Below are 21937 nucleotides of genomic sequence, written 5' to 3'. Positions count from 1 at the left end.
GGAGTTAACAAGGTGGGTCCCTCCTCCCGTACCTGGGGTCCGGTGTCAGATGGGTGTCTGCACGGTTCTACCTGAGGCACCCAGCCAGGGAGGCGCGTCGCCTCCACAAAGTTCAAAGCGCGCGCCGCAGGATTCAGCACCGCTGTTCAAGGACAGTCGTCCTGAGCCTTTATACCCGCAGCCCTGACCGCTGGCCAATGCGCGGGCGTGAGAGGCGCTGCTTGGTAACCTGATGCCAGGCCTTCCGCTCTGCCACGTGGCTACGTGGACTGCGCAAATTCAAAACATCCAGTTCCTTCTCTCCCTTACGTCTGGTGGGTCTGTTATTCCCAGAAACCCTAAACAAGTTTCTATTTTCTCACGTGCGAAAAAGGTTAAATCTCGAGAGTCATTGGGAGGATCGCCGCACGTATGAATGTGAATCCACGGAAGCACTCTACGCCCACCACTAAAAAGATGCAAGTCGGGTTTGTCTTATTTTTACCTAATACCGTCCCTGTCCCCCAAAAGCCAGCCTTCGAAGTTTCTTAACCTGCTTTCTGATGTTCAGTCCTGATTTTAAATGTATTTTCTTTGTTGATTAGAATTCATTCGGTACAGGAGCCTTACGGAGTGCTGAAAATATTCCATATCTTGATATGGGTGCGGTTACAGAGGTGTTTCCGTATGTTAAGATATCAGTTAGCATACACTTAAAATTACTTGTAAGATTGTATGTATCTCATATGGTAATTAAAAATCACAACCCATTTCTTAAGACTTTGTGTGCTGATTTTTGATTGGGAATATATACTCCTGCATACAACTGCTGTTGGAACCATGCTTTGAAGGCACCCCGGCCAGCTCTGGCCTTTCTAGGCTGTATCCACCTGGGAGACCCTTTTTATTCCTTTTGAAAACTGACCTATGTTCATTCTGTAGGAGAACTGCTTCCGGCTAGCTCAGCTTAAAAGAGATCTGAGGCATTTTGCTCAGAATTTGGGTGTATGCTATTTCTGCTTAAAATCCTTCTTTGTAAGTTAATTGTTTCTCCAAATAATGTTTAGTAATTAAACAAAATAAGGTTCAGTGAATTAAATTCATCCAAAGGGTTTTAGGATGGGACATGTGCATTTTGTTTTCAGGGTATACATACAAAGGCACTGTGCTCCATGATTTACACAATAGTCTCTAGAACTGTCACATAAAACTGCAAATTATGATTATTCCTGGTAACTTACCATGTTCGCAATGATGGGAAATGGAGGTAATAATACACATTAGTGAGCATAAATGAGTTGCTTTGGGAATTAAATTAATCTAATAATGTAAAATATTTAGCATTGTGCCTGGAACATGGTAAGAGCTAAATACACAGAAGTTACAATTATTATTAATGATAATAAAAATAGAAGAGACACTGTTGAGTGCTATGGTTAAGAAAACTGGATCTGTGGGTGCCTGGGTGGCTTGGTGGGTTAAAGCCTCTGCCTTCAGCTCATGATCTCAGGGTCCTGGGATGGAACCCTGCATTGGGCTCTCTGCTCAGCAGGGAGCCTGCTTCCTCCTCTCTCTCTGCCTGCCTCTCTGCCAACTTGTGATCTGTCAAATAGATAAATAAAATCTTAAAAAAAAAAAAAAACTGGGTCTGAAGTCTGATCTGGTTTTGATTGTAGAATGACTTCTTACTATGTGACATGAGCAAGTTACTAAACCTTTCCGAGCCACTGTATCAAATGTACAATAGTAGTTGGGACATTTGAGAGGTAATGTAATTAATGATGATATAAAAGAGACCCAGGAGAGCACCCTCATCCCTTCTGAGAATAATAGTATGTACCTATAGGGTTGTCATAAGTATATACTAAGATTATGCATGTTAAGAGTTGAGCATACAACCTAACATACACAATGTCTGATATGATATTTGTTATTATAGAAGAGAATGAGTGCTCATTAGTTCATTTATTCATTCAAAGCAATGTTTATTGAATGCTTCCTGAGTTTTAGCCGCCATCTTAGGCACGTGGATCCAGGCTATACAAGATCACATCAGCTATATACATCCATCAGAGGAGCAATGATGAGGATGAAATATTTGAATTCTGTCTAGCAGAGGCAGAAGCGAGAGGAAACTATTGAACAGGATTTATATATTTAGTCTTGGTAGGGAGGCAGGGTTGACAGGTCCCTGGGCTTGCCATGCCCTTGACTAGTTACTTCTTTGTCTTTATATCATCTCCATGCCTGGCCCAGATTCTTGGGGGGCAATGCTAAATCTATGGGAGAATGATTGCTGAATTATACACTTGAGAATGTGTTTTGGCTCACTTTTGTCAGGAGACAAGAGGCTGTTAGCTCTGCAAGTGAGAGCCCAGAGAGCCCTTGGTTAAAATGGGGAGGCTCACCATCTGAGAAGTTGTTAAGCAAAGCTATGCTGTGGTGGGAGAAAGGAAAAAAGCACCAGAGCATGAGAAATGATTTATGGGTGAAGAAATACAGACCTTGGAGTAAATCTGTACAAGGTTGAATCTGTTTATGCAAATTTTTAGCTATGGGACTGTGGGTAAGTTAGTTAACCTCTTTGAATCTAAGTTGTAAAATGAGAGTAATAATATCTACCACACAAGACTGTTGTGTTAAAAATACATGAAATGTCTGGCACACAGTAAGTGCTGGTGAGCTTTTAGCTGTTATTATTATACAGGTTTGCTTAGTCAGGGATTAGCTGATTCACACATGAAGTCCTCTAAAAACATTTTTCTTTGTGGCAGATTTGCTTTGTTTTTATTAACAATTCACCTTCTTCAGTGACACTTTAGAAACATTTCCTGTGTAAGGTTTCTTGAAAGCAGCAGGCTTGTCTTTGAATGGCTGGTCCCCTGTGGCCCCATTAAGCCTTATGTTTTCCTTACCTTAGAAGCATGAGCCATAGAGTACTTGGGAGGATGGTGTAACAGGATCCAGCCCTATGTCTGGAACACACAAATCTCCTCAGAGGAAGGCTGTGGCCCTTCAGGGTTCACAGCTAGAACCGTGGGAACATCCAGTAATGGAGCTCTAAAATAATTTGGTGAAGTGAGGGTGAATAGATCACATACCATCCAGGCCAGAGGTATTCTTGTAGTAGGAGGAAACTGAACAATATAGACTTAAAAAAATAATTAATTGGAGGTCAGGTGTCACAGAAAGCAAGAAAAAGAGAGCTTACAACCAAATAAAAAAACACCGGTGCTCTGGCTTATCTGTCTTTCTCATTCAAGGAAGTAGAGTATGGAGCTATGGAAAAAACACAGACCAGGGAGTCAGGACATTGAGTTTTAGCTCTGACAGCCACTAACTTGTTGTGGAACATTAGCAAGTCCCTTAATTCTCTTTCCTACTCATTGTCTCCACCTGTCAAATGAGGGGGGTTGGACTAGCCAGATTTGTTTTCCTCTGGTTCTCAAATTCTGCAATCTACCCTGGGTGCTTTCTGCCAGCTAATCTTCCTTCATTTTCTGACAGTCCATGGTGTTATGCTTGTTCTCTAGCTTTCTTCTCCATTTCCTTCTTTTCCCCCAAAAGGCCTTTTGCTTTCTCTCAACAAAAGGTAAGGAAATAGCATGTGGGTATGAGGTATTGCAAAGTTAGAAATTCTTACTTTTCAGTTTTTAAGAAAGAGTTGTTAATTTTTTATTTGCGTGTGTGTGTGAGAGAGAGAGAGCATGCACATGCGAGTTGGTGGGAGGGACAGAGGGAGGGGGAGAGAGAGAATCTTAAGCAGACCCCTCCACAGTGCAGAGCCCAGTATGGAGCTCAGTCTCACGACCCTGAGATTATGACCCGAACTGAAATCAAGAGTTGGACAGTAAAAAAAAAAATAATAATAATAATAATTGAACACTTAACTGACTGAGCCACCCAGGCACCCCAAGTGTTGTTAATTTTTAACAAGTGCTCCTAATTTTGACTTTTGTTTTTAACACAGAAATTGTAGTTTGCTCACCTGTTTTTATTGCTCAGTCCCTCATTGCAGTTTACTTTTGCAATTGCTTTTGTTGTCACATTATTCTTAAGTCAGATTGAATGTAAGAACTGTAATTACTACAATGTTTACTTTCTTTAAACCTCCATATCCAAACTCCTTTGGGTATAGTGCTATACATCAGAGTGTAATGATACTTCTTTACATTACTTTGTTTTACATTAGGACTGTAAATATCTGATTTTTTCAAGAAGTATGTAGGATTTGGAGCATTGCTGTGTGCACCTTATCAAACCGTCAAAAATACTTAAAAAGTGAAATACTAAAATTCGCAAGCTTTTTCTACTATGTTGTAATAGCATTATTAATTCTGACAATAGGGGCACCTGGGTGGCTCAGTGGGTTAAGCCTCTGCTTTTGGCTCAGGTCATGATCTCAGGATCCTGGGATCAAGCCCCGCATCGGGCTCTCTTCTCAGCAGGGAGCCTGCTTCCCTCTCTTTCTCTGCCTACTTGTGATCTCTCTCTGTCAAATAAATAAATAAAATCTTTAAAAGTAAATTAAAAAATACTGACAATATTAAGCTGAAGTTTCCGCCTTGAGATTTTCTATTCTTTGATTAACCTTCCAAAGTAAGATCTCTGAGAATTACTACTAACCTAGCAGTGATTTAACTACAATTATTGAAAGAGGAAAGGGTGGCAATGTTCAGGGAGCTAAAGGAACTTAATGCGTGCTATGTAATTTTTGGTAAATTGCTTAATATTCTTGACTTATTTTCCTGTAAAATGGGGCAGTATTACTACCTGCATTACTTAACCCGCAGATTTTTTTTTGTGAGGATTACATGAAAATGCATACCTTGGCGTAATAATGGTATCATAGCTCATGAGTTAAAACTGAATCTTAGTAAAATGGAATAATGCATATAAAAACACACATTATTCTTTCAAAAGTGTAAAGTACCATAGAAGTGCAAGGAATTACTATTATACAAGAATTAGTACTGCTCACTTCTCCCAGCAGATTATGCCCTCTGTTTCATTTGCTTGACCATTCTATTTCTGCCTGTGGCATCTTCGTATCATCTTGCACTGTTCCTCTTACATCATACATCCTTGCATTGTTTGCTTAACTGTTTTATGGTACATGCCTATCCCAACCAGATCATAGTACTGGGGGTTTTGGGTTGTTTTTTGTTTTTGTTTTTGTTTTGTTGTTGTTATTGTTGTTTTTTGCTTTCCCTTCAGTACATAGTTGGTATGAGTACACAAGGGGAGGGAGATTATTGGAGGAGGATGGGTGGACTAGAAACACCTTGGGGACAGATAGAGGAGGGCATCAGAACAGTGGTATTTTTGAGCAGGTGACTAACTTGAGTTCATCTGTGCTTTAGAAACTAGCTCCCACGGCAGCGTGCAGTTGGATGGAGAAGGGAGAAAAAGGAGGCCAGTTAGAAGGTGATTACATACTCCAGGTGAAATATAAGAAGAATTTAGGAAATGTGGCAGAAGCAGAATAGACAGGTTTGGCTTTTCATTGGTTGCAGATAGTGAAAGAAAGAAGTGCACAGTTCCTCCTAGGTATTTTGTCAGGGCGACTGAGCAAGGAAAGACAAATGGTTAAGGACATATTTTCTGTGTATACGTGTGAGGGATGGAGGTGGGTATTGATAGTACTGATTAGTATTGGTTCTTTCTTTTACATCCATTTTACATAACACAATTGCAGACATTTTGACTTCTCTTTGATCTTGTCTTAGTCCATTCAGGCTGCTATAAAAAAGTACCATAAGCCGTGGTTTAAAAAAATAAAAATTTCTCACAGTTCTGAATATTGGAAGTCCAATATCAAAGTGCCAGGTAATTTAGAATCTGGTGAGGACCCACTTCCTGTTTCATAGATGGGTGTTTTCTTGTTGTATTCTCAACATGCAAAAGCAGAGGGAGCTCTCTGGTTTTTGGGGGGAGGGGGTGGTCTTTTTGAAAAGGGTACTAATTCCATTCATGAGGACTTTGCTTAATTACCTAACGACCTAAATACCACCTTAGGGCCCCATCTCCTAATACCATCACGTTGGGGATTAGGATTTCAACACAGAATTTGGGGGAACACAAATATTTGGTTGATAGCAGTTCTTTAGGAGCAATTCACTGTTTTTCAGACATTACATGTTAACAAGTGCTTTTTTTTTTTTTAAGATTTTATTTATTTATTTGACAGAGATCACAAGTAGGCAGAGAGAGAGGGGGAAGCAGGCTCCCTGCTGAGCAGAGAGTCCAACGCCACACAGAGCCCCATCCCAGGACCCTGAGATCACGACCCCAGCGGAAGGCAGAGGCCCAAGCCACTGAGCCACCCAGGCACCCCAATAAATGCTTCTGACTACAATAATCTTAGTATTTAGGTTTATTTCTGTTCTCAACAGCTTTTTGAAATGTATTTTAAGAAAAAACAAAGAGATTCAATGGGTGGCTAAATTTTATTAAGGTCGAGTTCTTGCACTATAAAAGTCCCCACTTTCAATGTCTTGCCACACTAGAACAGTTCAAGGATAGTATGGAAGAAAGTAACATATAAATAACAGCTAACCCGTACTTAAAGAAAATAAAGTAAGTACTACCTTTGTTCTTCATTTCCCTAATGAGGTTAACTAAGAAATGGCTCCTGAGTAAACTAAAAGTGAATCAAGCACAGGAGAAGGGTAAGAACACAATGCATATTCAGTTGCCATTTTATCTTTCATCCTATGATACCGTTCTGTTCCCTCTCCTTTCACTTTTAAATCATTAAAATTTTCAAGAAGCAAAAAGAAACGGAGATGTTGCCCTAGGCGGGGTTAATGTAGCAGGACAAGGGTGCACGGTTTTTTTTCTCCCATCTGACCCACGGGTGAAAGGGTAGCTGCCTAGGAGGCTCCCAGGATGGACTTGGGGCCTGGGAGGCGCCGGACCCCCTGGGTCGGGTCCGCTCCGCTGGGGCAAGGCGAGGCGCTGGGGAGCAGCCTTTGTCCAGGACGGTGAGCTCCCGGACCCAAGGCCGACAGGAGGCGACGGCAGGCAAACAGAGCAGCCACGTAGATGTCCCTGTGCTCAGTAACTCCTGCCTGCCCTTTTCTTTTTTTTTAAATTTTTTATTTCTTTTCAGCGTAACAGTATTCATTGTTTTTTCACCACACCCAGTGCTCCATGCAATCCGTGCCCTCCCTAATACCTACCACCTGGTTCCCCCAACCTCCCTCCCTCCTTCAAAACCCTCAGGTTGTTTTTCAGAGTCCATAGTCTCTCATGGTTCACCTCCCCTTCCAATTTCCCTCAACTCCCTTCTCCTCACCATCTACCCTTGTCCTCCATATTATTTGTTATGCTCGACAAATAAGTGAAACCATATGATACTTGACTCTCTCTGCTTGACTTATTTCACTCAGCAGAATCTCTTCCTGCCTGCCCTTTTCTTAACGTCCTTCCCGTTTGGTGCCTCGAGCGCAGATCCCCGTAGCTCCCCCACCCGCCCTCAGGTGGCTGGGGCCGCAGCAGCAGAGAGACTGCTAGCTGGCGGCCCAGCGCCCGCGTCCTGGGATTCCCGGCGGCGGCGGCGGCGCGCCTGCGCACAGCCCGGGTCACGCGCGCGGCGCGGGGGCGGGCCAGCGCCCGGGGGGCTGTCATTCGCGGCGCGCACGGCCGCCCTCACCAGCGCCCGGCGGTTCCGGCTCCTCCCTCTCCCGGTGCCTCAGTCCCACCATGGTGCTGGAGTCGGTGGTCGCGGACTTGCTGAACCGCTTCCTGGGGGACTATGTGGAGAACCTGAACAAGTCCCAGCTGAAGCTGGGGATCTGGGGCGGTAAGCGAGAGGGTGCGGCCGGTGGGCTGCGGCGCTGGCGAAGGGGCCCACGTCGCGGGCTGCTCTTGTCCGGTCCCAGCCCGGGCCCGGCTCCCTCCGCCGCTCGAGACTCCGCCTCCGGGGAGGGCCCTTAGCTGGGCCCCCTCCCCGGGCGGCAGGTGCGCGATGCCGGGAGGCCTGTGCCCGCTTCCGCCGCCGCGGGATCCCGGGTACGCGCCCGGGGTGGGGAGAGGCTGCAGGGTCGCGCTCGCGCTGCCCGAGTTCCCGCCTTCCGCATCCCGGAGGCGGGCTCCCTGCTCTGTCCCGCACTGCCCTCCTCGGAGGGTCCTCTCGCTGCCCTCAGTCTGGCCCCGTTGGCTCCACGGCATTTAAAAAAGCTTTCTCCTCCAGCACCGCGTCCAGTGGGGATGCCTGCGTGGTCACACACGCCTAATAAAGTGGCACCAAGGAAGAAGAAAAAGGAAATTGCGTTTCGCAGTTAACCTTCTCTTGGCATTTTATGGCGAGCAGGAGCTGGCTTCCTTCTCTTTAGGATTGCAGGATCTGGGAAGGGATCTGTGTTGGCCCTGGAAGATGATTACTACAGGCCTGTTTAGTATGGCTTCTTACAGTACTTTAAGCTTTTGAGAAGACGACGACTTCCCTTAATATTTACTTCACCTCAGTAGGAGATGACTTTCAGTTTTGTTTTGGATGATAGAAGAAAATAATTCAAGCCTCGACAGGCATCATCATTAATTAGGTGCATGCCCCAAACACAAACGTTTCTGTCCTCAACATTGAGTGTGTAGAAGTAGTAAGTAGTATGTTTGCACACTTTTCAGAAAAGATTGATTATTTGCACTGATGATGCATATTAGGCTTTGGGGATCTTGGGGATACTGTTTCACTCTACAAGAGACTTTTGGGAGTTTTGTCAGCTTTGGAAGGAAATCCAAAGAACTACTCAAATGTATGGAACTGCTTTTAATTTAGTTAACAAATAGTTATAGACCCGCGCTGTCCCATAGGGTGGCCATCAGCCCTGCGGCTGTTAGGCACTTGAAATGTAGTGAGTGTGAATTGAGACTTGCTGTTAAGTCTGAAATAAGGTGGAGTTTTGAAAATAGTAGGAGAAAGAGTGTAAGATCTCAATCTTTCATGTTGATTATATGTTGAAATAATAATTATATTGGGTTAAGTACAGTGTATTATTAAAATCCATTCCCCCGTTTCTTTTTCCTTTTTTAAAAAAACTTGGTTCCTGAAATTTATAATTACATATGTGAACCATATATTTATATTGAGCAATGTTGTTACAGAGCTAGGAGTACTGCCTTGGTTGGGGAGGAGCCTTTTTGGATAGGTCGCTGATCATTTGATTAGTTCTGTGTGGTTTGCCCAACACTACATCCTTTATGTGCCTTCCCCCAACGCTAATGTAATGCAAGAGAAAGAGAAGTAAAGGAGGAGACATTAAAGGAATTAAATTTCCAGTGCCTTCTGTAGGAGCCAACTCTTTCTTCAGAATACTGTTGAATACAAATTATTCTTCCTAGTCTGTAAACATTATTATTATCATTAGTAGTAGTATTTTAAGATTTTTTTTTTTTATTTGAGATAGAAAGTGAGAGAGACCATGGGCAAGGTGAGGGGCAGAGAAAGAAGCAGGCTCTGCGCTGAGTAAGGAGCCCCCTGTGGGGCTCAGTCCCAAGAATCTGGGATCATGACCCCACCAGAAGGCAGACACTTAACTGACTGAGCCACCCAGGTACCCCTCTAGTCTGTAAACATTATTTGAAATCTGAAAAGGGACTGGGCTAGCATCTAGGAAACATGGGTTCTAGGTTGTTGTGTTGGATAAACCACTAACCTTCCTTCTTGTTAGTTTCTTCATCTTACTTTAGACTTTAAAAGGAAAAAAAATCATACCAAATAATACAATATTCCTACGTGGTCACTGCTCAAAATCACCTACCAAGTTAAAACGGTGTGCCCTATTTATGTCAGATTTATTTTTAAAGAAACAAAATTTATGGATATATCCAAAGATTTTTTCTCTACCAAATTTTTCTTTCCTTTTTCTTTAAAATTGGGAGTTGGAATAAGTATCATATGAGGGGCCTTCCAGTGCCAGTACTCTGATTTTAACTGTACATGTTTTTACTATGAAATTGTGAACTGTGCTGCCTGGGAATTTTGAACTTTTCACATCTGAAATTAAAACACCACAATATTATGTCATTTATTCCTCTCTTTTTTAGTGGACTGTAGGAAAAGAAACTTTATTTTCTTTCATCTCATTTTCTTTCTTTTAGAATGAGGTATTCTGGCAGTGGCAAACCTCACTTTATAATAGGCCTCAGAAAATAAACTCCTTTCTTTCAGGAATTGTATCCATTAGAAGTCTAATCTGGGATTCCCTCAGCTTTATCAGCCTACATCTCTGCTTCTGTGAAGCGTTGCCACCATTTATTTTTGTGGTTGTTATAAAGGAAGGTTTTATAGAAATTATTCAATGTATTTTATTTATGACACTAATTCTCTGAAAAAGAGAGACAAGATATATGAGTTATTTTTCTTCTCTGAAAATATTCCTGAAGAAATGTATCTTTGACCTTTTGTGGTAAACAAGTTGGGTATGTTAATGAAATAGCTGATATTTATGACATCCATGATACTGACAAATTTTATAAAGAATTGAAAATTTTATATATTCTTATTTGAAAACTATTTGTTGTAGTAAATAAGGTTTATGTGTCATAAACCTTGGCTGTTTCCATTTTTTCTGTTGTTAAATTTTCACATCTTGGGATGCCTGGGTGGCTCAGTTGATTAAGTGTCTGCCTTCAGCTCAGGTCATGATCCCAGCGTCCTGGGATCAAGTCCCACATGGGGCTCCTTGCTCAGCGGAGAGCCTGCTTCTCTCTCTCTGCCTGCCACTTCCCCTGCTTGTGTGCTCGCTCTCTCTCTCTGACAAATAAATTTATAAAAAATTATTTTCACATCCTGAGAAAAAATTCAACCTGTGAAAATTTCACAGGGCTGATCTTACTATTCTTTAGAAACACATGGAAAACTAAACTGATACTTCTTAACTGAAATATTTGACTAGGCTAAAGCAGTGATTTTTAACTGTCTGAGACATTTTTGGTTGTCACACTTAGTAGCAGAGTTGTGCTACTGGGATCTAATGGGTAGACCCTAGGCATACTGCTACACCCTGTAATGAATAGGACAGCACCCCACAACAAAGAATTATCTAGCTGAAAATGTTTGTTGAGAAACTCAGCTCTGAGGAGATTATTGAGATTGTCTTCTTCATTTTCTTTTTTTAGATTTTTTTTCTTTTTTTAAAAAGATTTTATTTATTTCGTTGACAGAGAAAGAGAGAGAGAGAGATCACAAGTAGGCAGAGACAGGCAGAGAACGGTGGGGAACAGGCACCCCACTGAGCAGAGAGCCTGATGTGGGGCTCAATCCCAGGACCCTGAGATCATGACCCAAGCCGAAGGCAGAGGTTTAACCCACTGAGCCACCCAGGCACCCCTGTCTTCTTCATTTTTAAGAGACCTTCTGGGTGCCAAACACGCTATAGTAAGAGGTGAAAAAGAACTTAGAGAATGTGTATGCCTCATGAAATTTACAGTTTAAGAAGGAAACATGTCTTAAGTGATTGAAAGGTATCATCTTGGTAAGAATGCAAAATGATGTCAGGAAGTAGTTTCAAAAGTCTAAATATTGTGTAAACAATTTGAAAAAGATTGTGGTGTGCATATACTCATACATACATAGACATTCGCAGTGAAATTCATGAGAAACAAAAAGTTGTAGAATAAAAAGGATGAGGAAATTTTATTTGAAAGTCTAGAAACAGGAAGTATACTGTGGATATTGCCTTTAAATTGGAGAAGCCAAAAAAAAAGCTGTCTTTTTCTTTTTTCTGTTTTTATTCTTTTATTTTTTTGTTTTATTTATTTTTTTAAGATTTTATTTTTTTATTTGACACAGAAAGAAGGAGCACAAGCAGGGGGAGCAGCAAAGGGAGAGGGAGAAGCAGGCTCTCCTCTGAGCGGGGAGCTTCTGGAGAAGCCTCTGAGCTCCAGAAGCCTGGAGCGCAGTGTGGGCCTGGATCCCAGGACCGTGGGATTATAACCTCAACTGAAGGCAGATGCTTAACGACTGAGCCACCCAGGCGCCCCGTTTTTATTCTTTCAAAGATTTTTTTTTTAATGCCAAACAATTCCTCTGTGTGTGTATGTTTAAGATTTTATTTATTTATTTGTCAGAGAGTGAGAGAGCACAAGCTGGGGGAGCAGCAAACAGAGGGAGAAGCAGGCTTCTGCTGAGCAAGGAGCACTCACTCCGTGGGACTCCATCCCAGGACTCTGGCTGGGATCATGACCTGAGCCAAAGGCAGACAGTTAACTTACTGAGCCACGCAGGTGTCCCAATTCCCAATACAGTGATTTAAGCCGAATGTCTTTTAAAAAACCTTGCTGTTGTAGGAAAATGAGGCCCTGATTATTTACTAACTGTGGGACCCATAGCAAAACATTTTAATTCTTTAAGCCTCAGTTTCCTTATCTGTAAAATGGGGAAATAGCGCTGTGTTTGGGACTAAATGATTTGAAAATCTTTTGTAATTATAATTGTTAAAACTGATAGTAATAGTGATAACAAACAAACCTAGCTGAGTTATGGAAAACAGCTTGCTTTGTTTTATTTTCATGAATATGTTTCTTCTAGGCTTTAAACTTAGGGTTTTCATATTCTGTAGTTTGACAGTTTGGTATAGCACGAACACAACACATCTAAACACTTATTTTCCAAACTTCTTTAAAAAAAAACCCATTTACATTTGAATTTACACTAAAATATTTTATATTAGTATATATACTTACATACTTATATGCCAGCTAGTTTGTAAGTCAGGTTTTCAAAGGCTCAGAAAAATATGTGGTGACATGTTGCTTGCCTATTCAGTTAGGAAAGGTTTTGTTCTCTAGAAACTGGTACCTAAAATAAATTGTACAGCCCTTAGCCATTTGAGCTGTGTCCAGGATATAATTGTTTTAAGATTAACATGTTTTTGAAAAGGTATGTTGAAATGCCTTATCTTTTGCAACTTGATTTAAGTAGTATTAAGCAATGTAGAACCTTTGTCAGTTTGATTTTTCAAAATGTTTTACTGTGGAAGGTCAGCAGGAAAATCCTTCATTCCGAATTCTCACTTCCATTTGATGGGTCGAGTATACAAGAGGCTGGGATGTATTGGATCCAGGGAGTGGCTACAGTGACCAGGAATAGAAGCCAGGTGGAGTGCCGGCAGAGTTTGTAGCTCTGCAAACCACGCTGAGCCCTTGCTGATGACTGTTCTGTCCTTCACCTCAGGCCTGACGCTTTTCTGCCAGCTGCCAGATACTGTTGGAAGTAGAGCAGCATCAGGAAGGAGGGATCTAATTCCATCTTTGATACTGCCTAGTTATGTGGCTTTTGGCAAGTCACTGACAAGTGACCACTAGTTTCTTATCTGTAAATGAGATGGTTAGGCAAGGTCATCTCTACTGGCTTTTAACCTTTGTGATTGGAACAAGGCCAGAGTAGAATGATCTCCTTCATTAGCTGTCTTTGTGCCACTTGCTCTTCTTACATAGTGGGAAATTGTGATCACTGCATCTTCCCTCTTTGTTCTTCATTCAGAATGGTGAGCAAAGAGTCACAGTCATGAAATGTTGCAAATTCAAATCTAATATTTTACATTGTCTTAACTGGTAGCTGTAGAGTAGCTTGAGAATACAGGAAAAAGCAGGCCTCTTTGCTTCTTTTTAACCTTGACAAATAAAACATAGCCATATCTAGATATTTCTAAACTTGTAGAGGAATTCTTTTTTTGTCCTTTCCTCCCAGCCAGCCCTTGGTGTAGTGAAGGCCACATTTGTCAGTAGCTTGTCCTATATATAGCATGTAAAATAAATAACAAAGTTCAATATTGTAATACATATTTAGGTTCAGTTGTTATCAAAGCAATGCTTAAAAACTTAATTTGAAAATAACCTTACCACCCTTTTAAAAGCATCATAAATTAAAAATTCCTCCCTTTTCCAGAAAAAAGAAACAGGAGGTTGGTAGTTTGATAACCATTTTACTTGGAAGCTCTGCTGCACGACTCATTTATGAGATCCCTGAAATGTTCCGGAAAGGGAGAAAGTTGGTAATCTGGCAGCTTTCCACTTTTTTTTGCCAAGACTTCCTATTTGAATAGGGGAATGGAAAGAGTAAGAGTCAATTGTTTCCTCTCACGATGCCTCCCAAGACAAAGTCTCTAAACTATTAAAGGGAGTTCTGTGGGAGGTGCCTACATGGCTCTGTTGGAGGAGGGAGGGGTAGAGGAGTGTGACAAGAGTGTGACTCTTGATATTGGGATTGTGTTTCAAGCCCCACATGAGGTATAGGGATTATTTAAATAAAGCTTACAAGAAAAAGGAGTCTGTTAACTAAATTAGTTAATTTGGGTTGAATGGAAATGTTCAATTGAAATGAATTGCTACAATAGTTTCTTCAGTATTCTTTACTAAAACAATGGTTATTAAAATAATTTGATTTATGCTTTAAAAAACTGTTCAGTCATTTACATTGGCTCACTTTTTGAAAATGAGTATGTCTCAGTATTTTGATATACTTTCAAATAATGAGTCTGTGATACATAAAGGAAACAAAATAAATACCTAGCATTATGTATTTTTTTTAAAGATTTTATTTATTTATTTGACAGACAGAGATCACAAGTAGGTGGAGAGGCAGGCAGAGAGAGAGAGGAAGCAGTTCCCCGCCGAGCAGAGAGCCCGATGTGGGGCTTGATCCAGGACCCTGAGATCATGACCTGAGCCGAAGGCAGAGGCGTTAACCCACTGAGCCACCTAGGTGTCCCAGCATTATGAATTTTTTTATTGTTTTATAATATGCAAAACTAGTTTCATGGAGTAGTCATGGCATTTTTGTTTGTTGGGCAATTTTGTTTTTAAACACAGTTTTAAATTAATCTCTGTTTTACGTTAACAACATTGACTGGGGAGTCAGGAGACTGCACTGCTACACATTAATTGTATGATCTTAGATAAACCACCTGATCTTTTTAGGTTTCATTTTTTTCATATGTAAAGTGAGTGGGAATTAGGTTTAAAGATCTTTATGGTTCTGAATAGTTATAACTTATGAATTTCTGTCTTTGTTTTTGGAAAAACGTAGATTTATGAAAAGTACTATGATGGTCATTTTGCAATGCCATCTCCTGCTTCTGTGTTTTCCACTGTGCCACTATCCTTTCTTCTGATAATCCTCCTAACATAAACCTTGACTCTATCCTTTTTTACTGGTTTTGTCCTTGTTAGGTTTACTGATTTTAGTTTCCCTTTTGGTTTGGGATTTTTTTCACACTCTTAAAATGCAAAGACCAAAAGTGGATCCACCAACTACACAGACCTCTCAATGTATGGCATTTTTTCTCCAAAAAGGAGATAGAATTATTTTCAGAATTAAAATTCTCTACCCATTCTGCTCTACTCTTTGGGAGAAGTGTGATATTCTGAGCAAAACACTGGGCATCAGAAAATTTGAGCCCTGGCTCTACCACTTACTAGGTTGACATAGTGTCCTTAGGCCAGTCATTTAGCCTTCCTGTGCCTCAGTTTCTTTTGCTTGATATCTATGTTCTGTCTCCTTCAATGGAAGATCAAGAAAGGTTATAGCTCAAAGAGTTTCTAAAATATAACAATTTTATGTTCTTTTTTTTTTTTTAAGATTTTATTTATTTATTTGACAGCGAGAGAGGGAACACACAAGCAGGGGGAGTGGGAGAGGGAGGAGGTTTCTTCCTGAGCAGAAAGCCTGATGTGGGGCTCGATCCCAGGACCCTGGGATCATGACCTGAGCCAAAGGCAGACACTTAACAACTGAGCCACCCAGGTGCCCCTATCAATTTTATGTTCTTATTGTAGTTGTCCTACTCTAGTATAATATTCATTCTAAATCAATTATGTCAGTGTTTATTGAGCTTCTACTATGAGGAGAATCAGTAAGGAATTTATAATCACGTTGGGGATTTATATAGTTAAGTACCATAAGAAAGATATAGCTAAACTTCTGTGAAAGTTCAGACAGATTATTTCTGCCTGGAAGTATTTAACATCAGTACTGTCTTTCTTCATTTATTTTGTAGGCTATTATGTGCTTTAGAAGCCATTCTTGAATTTAGGCTTGTTTCCTATTATGCCAGTACCATTTCATTTGTATTCCTAAATGTACTAAGTTGGTTGTTTTCTATAATTTAGCAACATTTCTTTTTCTATTGTATTTTTTTGAGGTGACTCCAACTCTGCTTACCTTGGTGTCATTTGCTAATTTAATGGATTTACTATCATTTTCATCTTCTGGTTCATTAGTAAAGATTATTAGATAAATTTTGATCCAGGATTTATCCTTTAAGGTACTCCTGAAAATACCCTTTAAGATTAACTTTGGGGCGCTTGGGTGGCTCGGTTGGTTGGGCGTCTGCCATCAACTAAGGTCATGAGTCCTGCATCTGGCTCCCTGCTCAGTGGGGAGTCTGCTTCTCCCTCTGCTCCTCCCCCTGCTTGTGCAGGTGCTCTAGCTTTCTTTCTCTATCAAGAATAAATAAATAAATAAATCTTTAATATTAACTTTGAAACTCAATGTGTGACTCCCTAGCTATGTATGCTCATCAAAATGATTTTAGTTTATTACTGAGAATCATAATGTGAGAATGAGAAACCTTTTCTGAAACACAGACTGTGCTTACTGCTTACTCTCACCCTTTAGGCCTGTCAGTCCATCATAAAAGGGAATCACTTCATAGAACTTCCTTCCTTGTCTGTCACCATTGTCTCCATGGAACTTCTCCATGAGACACCTGATTGTGGGACTGGCTTTAGTAGTGTTAAGTTTATCTAGTTTATCCATCTCCAATTCATTCTTTTTCTTGTTTGTTTTTTCAAGTTTTTTTTTTTTTCTTAAAGATTTTATTTATTTATTTGACACAGAGAGAGATAACAAGCAGGCAGAGCAGCAGGCAGAGGGAGAGGGAGAAACAGGCTCCCTGCTGAGCAGAGAGCCCGATGTAGGGCTCAATCCCAGGACCCTGAGATCATGACCTGAGCTGAAGGCAGAGGCTCAACCCACTGAGCCACCCAGGTGCCCCTGCATTTTTATAAAAGTTTTGACACGAGTATTTATGCTTCCTCCAGATTTTCAGGAACTTTGTATGGCCTCTGTTCTTAGCCCTGTGATCTGGCTATAGCAATAAAGTTACTTGTTTATATATGGAATTATTATGTTATCTTGAAGTAGAAACAGGAAATTAAATATTAACTTTTCCTTAGTATCCAGTTAAATATAAAATGGTTGATATTTAGGAGGGGGTCTGCTTTAATCTTAGTCTTATAAATTATTTTTTACATAAACAGAATTTCTGACATTTTGAGGATAGGCAGTTCAACTCCTGCATATATATCTGCAGAAAAGCATGCAATTTAGTGGAAGAATACACGTTAGCACAGTGCCTAACCTAGATAAAGCACTCAGCTGCTGGTTGAATGAATGCACTTTTACCCTGGTGTTAATCTGCAATTTGCTGCTATTCCTCCCCTTTTCTTTGTACTGAGGCTAGTGGCTCCTCCTTCAGTGCAAATAACTTATAGAATGTGTCATTCTTATTTCGTTGTTATATTTACTGTTTGTTAGATAGCATTCACATTTTTCAGAGAGGGAATATGCATTTGATTGCTAGACTCTAAGCAGAAATAAGATTTTTTTTAAATGCTTCTCTAAGTAAGTTGACTATTAGATATAGGAGGAATGTATATAAAATATATTGAGGTCCTATTGATGTTAGAATTTACCTGTGTTTTGTTTTCCATTTTTATTATAATTTATATAATTTAAAATAAAAATCATATTTAATTATTATAAAAACTAAGAAATACTGAAAAAAGTTAATTAAAAAGTCCTTAATCCTGTTAGCAATAATCTCTTTGTCTGACTTTCTAAGAATACTTGTTTAACTCTGTTAGCCATTGGTAGTTTTCAGTATTTCACCTTTAAATACCATCTATTCATTGAAGAATCAAAGTGCTGCTGTGCTAGAAACAGCCCACTTTTTATAAGCACATTCGTATTTTTACACACATTATGTTAGTGTCTTAATCATTATTTTAAAAATTACTTCATATCTAACGCAGATTTTTCATGAGCACTCTTGGTGACTCTTGACCCATGAGTGTGGATCATGAGTGGGGTTGATGAATCCAAATTCATGAACAAGTTCACAAGTCTCTATATGTGTCTTAGATCTTGTTAAACTAGGGGCGCCTGGGTGGTTTAGTGGGTTAAAGCCTCTGCCTTTGGCTCAGGTCATGATCCCAGGGTCCTGGGATCGAGCCCCGCGTCGGGCTCTCTGCTCGGCAGGGAGCCTGCTTCCCTTCCTCTCTCTCCGCCTGTCTCTCTGCCTACTTGTGATCTCTGTCTGTCAAATAAATAAATAAAATCTTTAAAAAAAAATACTTCTTTAAAAAAAAAAAGATCTTGTTAAACTAGTTTGGATTGCTTCCAATATGTACTAACATCAGTGCAGTTTATTTCTTTTGGCTTGCATAGAGTTCCTAGTTGTAATTATTTATAATTCATCATCTGAAGGAATTAAATCCAGGAATATTTTTCTTTTTATGTAATTTTTACACATAATACTTCTTCTTCTTCTTCTTTTTTTTTTTACCCCCATGAATACCAAGTTTAATCAAAATTCCCTTTTCTAGAGAGGAAGATATGAGCAGAGAGAATAGGATCAAGGTAACAGCACTTGTCATACACATATATTTCTTAAGGACCCCTTTTTTCCCCAGTTCCAGAACACATGTCTGTTTTCCACAACTGCTTTATTACCCCTGCATTTGGTCTGTGATACCATCTTGTCAATTCTACCTATAAAATAACTTCTTACTCTGACTTTGCCTCTTTGACCCTGAAGTTACTATTTCAGGTTTTAATTTCTATTTAGTATATTTTTCTTTTTCTTTCTTTCTCTTTCTTCCTTCCTTCCTTTCTTTCTTTCTCTCTCTCTCTCTCGTTAGAGCATGTGTAAGCAGGGAGAAGGGCAGAGGGAGAGGGAGAGAGAATCTTTTTTTTAAATTAAATTTAATTTTTTTCAGTGTTCTAAAATTCATTGTTTATGTACCACACCCAGTGCTCCATGCAATACGTGCCCTCCTTAATACCCACCACCAGACTCACCCAACCTCCTACCCCTCTTCCCTCCAAAACCCTCAGTTTGTTTCTCAGAGTCCACAGTGTCTCATGGTTTGTCTCCCCCTCCGATTTCCCCCAACTCACTTCTCTCCATCTCCCAGTGTCTTCCATGTTATTCCTTATGCTCCACAAATAAGCGAAACCATATGATGATTGACTTTCTCTGCTTGCCTTGTTTCACTCAGCATAATCTCTTCCAGGCCCGTCCGTGATGATACAAAAGTTGGGTATTCATCCTTTCTGATGGAGGCATAATACTCCATTGTTATATATGGACCATATCTTCTTTATCCATCCGTCCATTGAAGGGCATCTTGGTTCTTTCCACAGTTTGGCGACTGGCCATTGTTGGTATGAACATTGGGGTACAGATGGCCCTTTTTTTCACTACGTCTGTATCTTTGGGGTAAATACCCAGTAGTGCAATTTCAGGGTCAGAGGGTAGCTCTATTTTTAATTTCTTAAGGAATCTCCACACTGTTTTCCAAAGTGGCTATACCAACTTGCATTCCCACCAACAGTGTAAGAGGGTTTGAGGGGGAGAGAATCTTAAGCAGACTCCTGGGCAACAGGGTGATGCGGGGCAACACAGGCTTGATCTCAGGACCCTGCGATCATGATATGAGCAAAAATCAAGAGTCAAATGCTTAACAGACTGAGTCACCCAGACCCCCCTTTTCTTTAGTGTATTGTAGAAGCTGCTTGACTGCCTATATTATTTCCATTTCTTCATATTGTAATGTATTTTCTTCCCTATTGTGAGGCTTCTCTCGTTTTTTGCAGCTTTCAGCAGTTTATTTTAGATAGCAAATGAACTTCATTCTATGGAAATAACCACTCTGATCATAAGGTGTCTAATCTTACAGTTGTTTTCTTTGTATGTGTGCATATATACTCTTTAAATTATATCGGATTGGATCAATCTGGGCTTGCCCCCTTTTTAAAAACTTAATATTCTCGCATATCTGTCTAATTTTTACTCTATATTATAGATGTATTATGATTTATGCCTTTGTCTTGGACATTCAGTTCTTTAGGTTCCCTTTCCCTCCACTGTCCCTCCTTCCTATTGATCCACTGTTTCTGCCCTTATAACCAGTACTGCAATATCCTTGTAGTGAAATTGTTTGGACAGATCCATGGTTATTTCTTAGAGGAGCAGAGTAATGGTTCTAAAATATAGCTCTGATTTTGTCATCCCTATTATACATATTTCATCTCTGTGTTGTGACCAATCTGAACTTTTCATCCTAAAAATTCTTTGTTAGTCTGGATCCTGCCAACCTCTCTGACTTTATCTCCTATTTTTTTCTCACACCCTCTAGCTACACCAAACCACATGTGGTTTCTAAAATGTGTCTTACTCATGCATGTGTGTTTGCCCTCTTTTCTTATCCACCTGGTAAATATTTCTTTGGCCTTCTAGCCAAGACGTTGGTGGGAAGTTCTTGATCTCCTTAGGCAGTTAGGTTTCTCCTTCTTTGCATCTCTGCACTCTTCTCCTGGAATGCCACTAGAATATTTCTAAAATTTTAGAAATTTGGTCTCCTTTGCTAGGCTGTGAGCTCCGTAATAGCAGGGATGTTGTTCTTATAATCTCTCTCTTTTCAGCACCTAACTCATAGGAAGTGCTTTTTGTTTGAAAAAAATCTGAGATCTGGGAAAAGTACATCTCTAACAATAACATAAAAGAATTAAATATTCTTAAATATTCTTTTTAGTTCACTGTGAGGGAAAAATTACTTATTCGAAAAATACTTATGGATAGCATAGAAAGCATAGTATTTTTTTAAAACGATTTTTATTTATTTATAAATAAAAGAGGGAGAGAGAGAGTACGTGAGAGGGGAGAGGGTCAGAAGGAGAAGCATACTCCCCACAGAGCAGTGAGCCTGATGCAGGACTCGATCCCAGGACGTCAGGATCATGACCTGAGCCAAAGGCAGTCACTTAACCAACTGAGCCACCCAGGTGCCCGAAAGTATAGTATTTTAAAAAATATAAATGTGTCATGAGTGATTAAGAAAATATATAACTGAATAACTCATGCTTACATTTAATATTGAAAGGATAGTTTTATTAACCTTTAGAGAATTTAAGTGAAATGGAAACTTTTTTCTTTTGGTTAGGTTTTTATGTAAGTAAGAATATTTAAGTATACTATATCAACAAGTGTAAGTACAGCGTTTAAAACTGGAGTCATATAATAGTACCATGATGGCTTTAAATAGATTTAAGAAGAATTGGCTGAGTTAACATTAGAACCATGGGGGCACCTGGCTGGCTCATTTGGTAGAGTAGTGACTCTTGATCTTGGGGTCATGAGTTCAAGCCCCACATTGGGGTGTAGAGTTTACTTTAAAAAAAAGTAACTTTAGAACCATAAACGATAATCATTGGAAAGATGCCATGTTTGGAGTTTCAAAAGACCAACATTATATTCCTGTAGAAAATGTTCATTGATAGCATAATTAAGGAGAATCCTGGGTTATAATATGATTGATCTGTTCTAATAGTCATCTCTTTATGTCCTTTTTTTTTTTGAGGTTTTTAGCTTAGTCATTCAAAATGGTAGATATTTTCTTTGGTTCTGGAGTTCTTTAGTCTGAGAGTCTCCAAATTCTTTCTCATTGTCTACTTGAATGTTAGCCGGTTTAAGTATTTTGTAATTTCTTTTGTCCTGGGCTAACCTACATATATATACTACCCTTTGCATATTTAGCAACACTTTATGTTAGTGGCTGCTTAAGTTCTTGAAGTTTGCTTTGCTTACCTATTGTCTTCTTAGCTCTTAGCATAGTGTCATAGTGTTTCATACTGCATTATGACAGGTTATACTAATTCATATTTTAA

The 21937-nt window shown here is 39.9% G+C and overlaps 1 protein-coding gene across 1 annotated transcript in view; it reads left to right on the top strand.

The window, feature by feature from the left end:
• Positions 1 to 7580: 7580 nt before the first annotated feature.
• Positions 7581 to 21937, top strand: part of VPS13C (vacuolar protein sorting 13 homolog C) — a 191705-nt gene continuing 177348 nt past the window's right edge. The window contains exon 1 of the mRNA XM_080807819.1: positions 7581 to 7786. Coding sequence (XP_080663945.1) covers positions 7687 to 7786 — 100 coding nt within the window. The 5' untranslated portion in view covers positions 7581 to 7686. The remainder of the gene's footprint in view (positions 7787 to 21937) is intronic.

Source organism: Martes martes (assembly GCF_963455335.1).
Source record: "Martes martes genome assembly, chromosome: 7".
In the NCBI taxonomy this organism is placed as follows: Eukaryota; Metazoa; Chordata; class Mammalia; order Carnivora; family Mustelidae; genus Martes; species Martes martes.
This window is presented reverse-complemented; position numbering and strand designations above follow the sequence as displayed.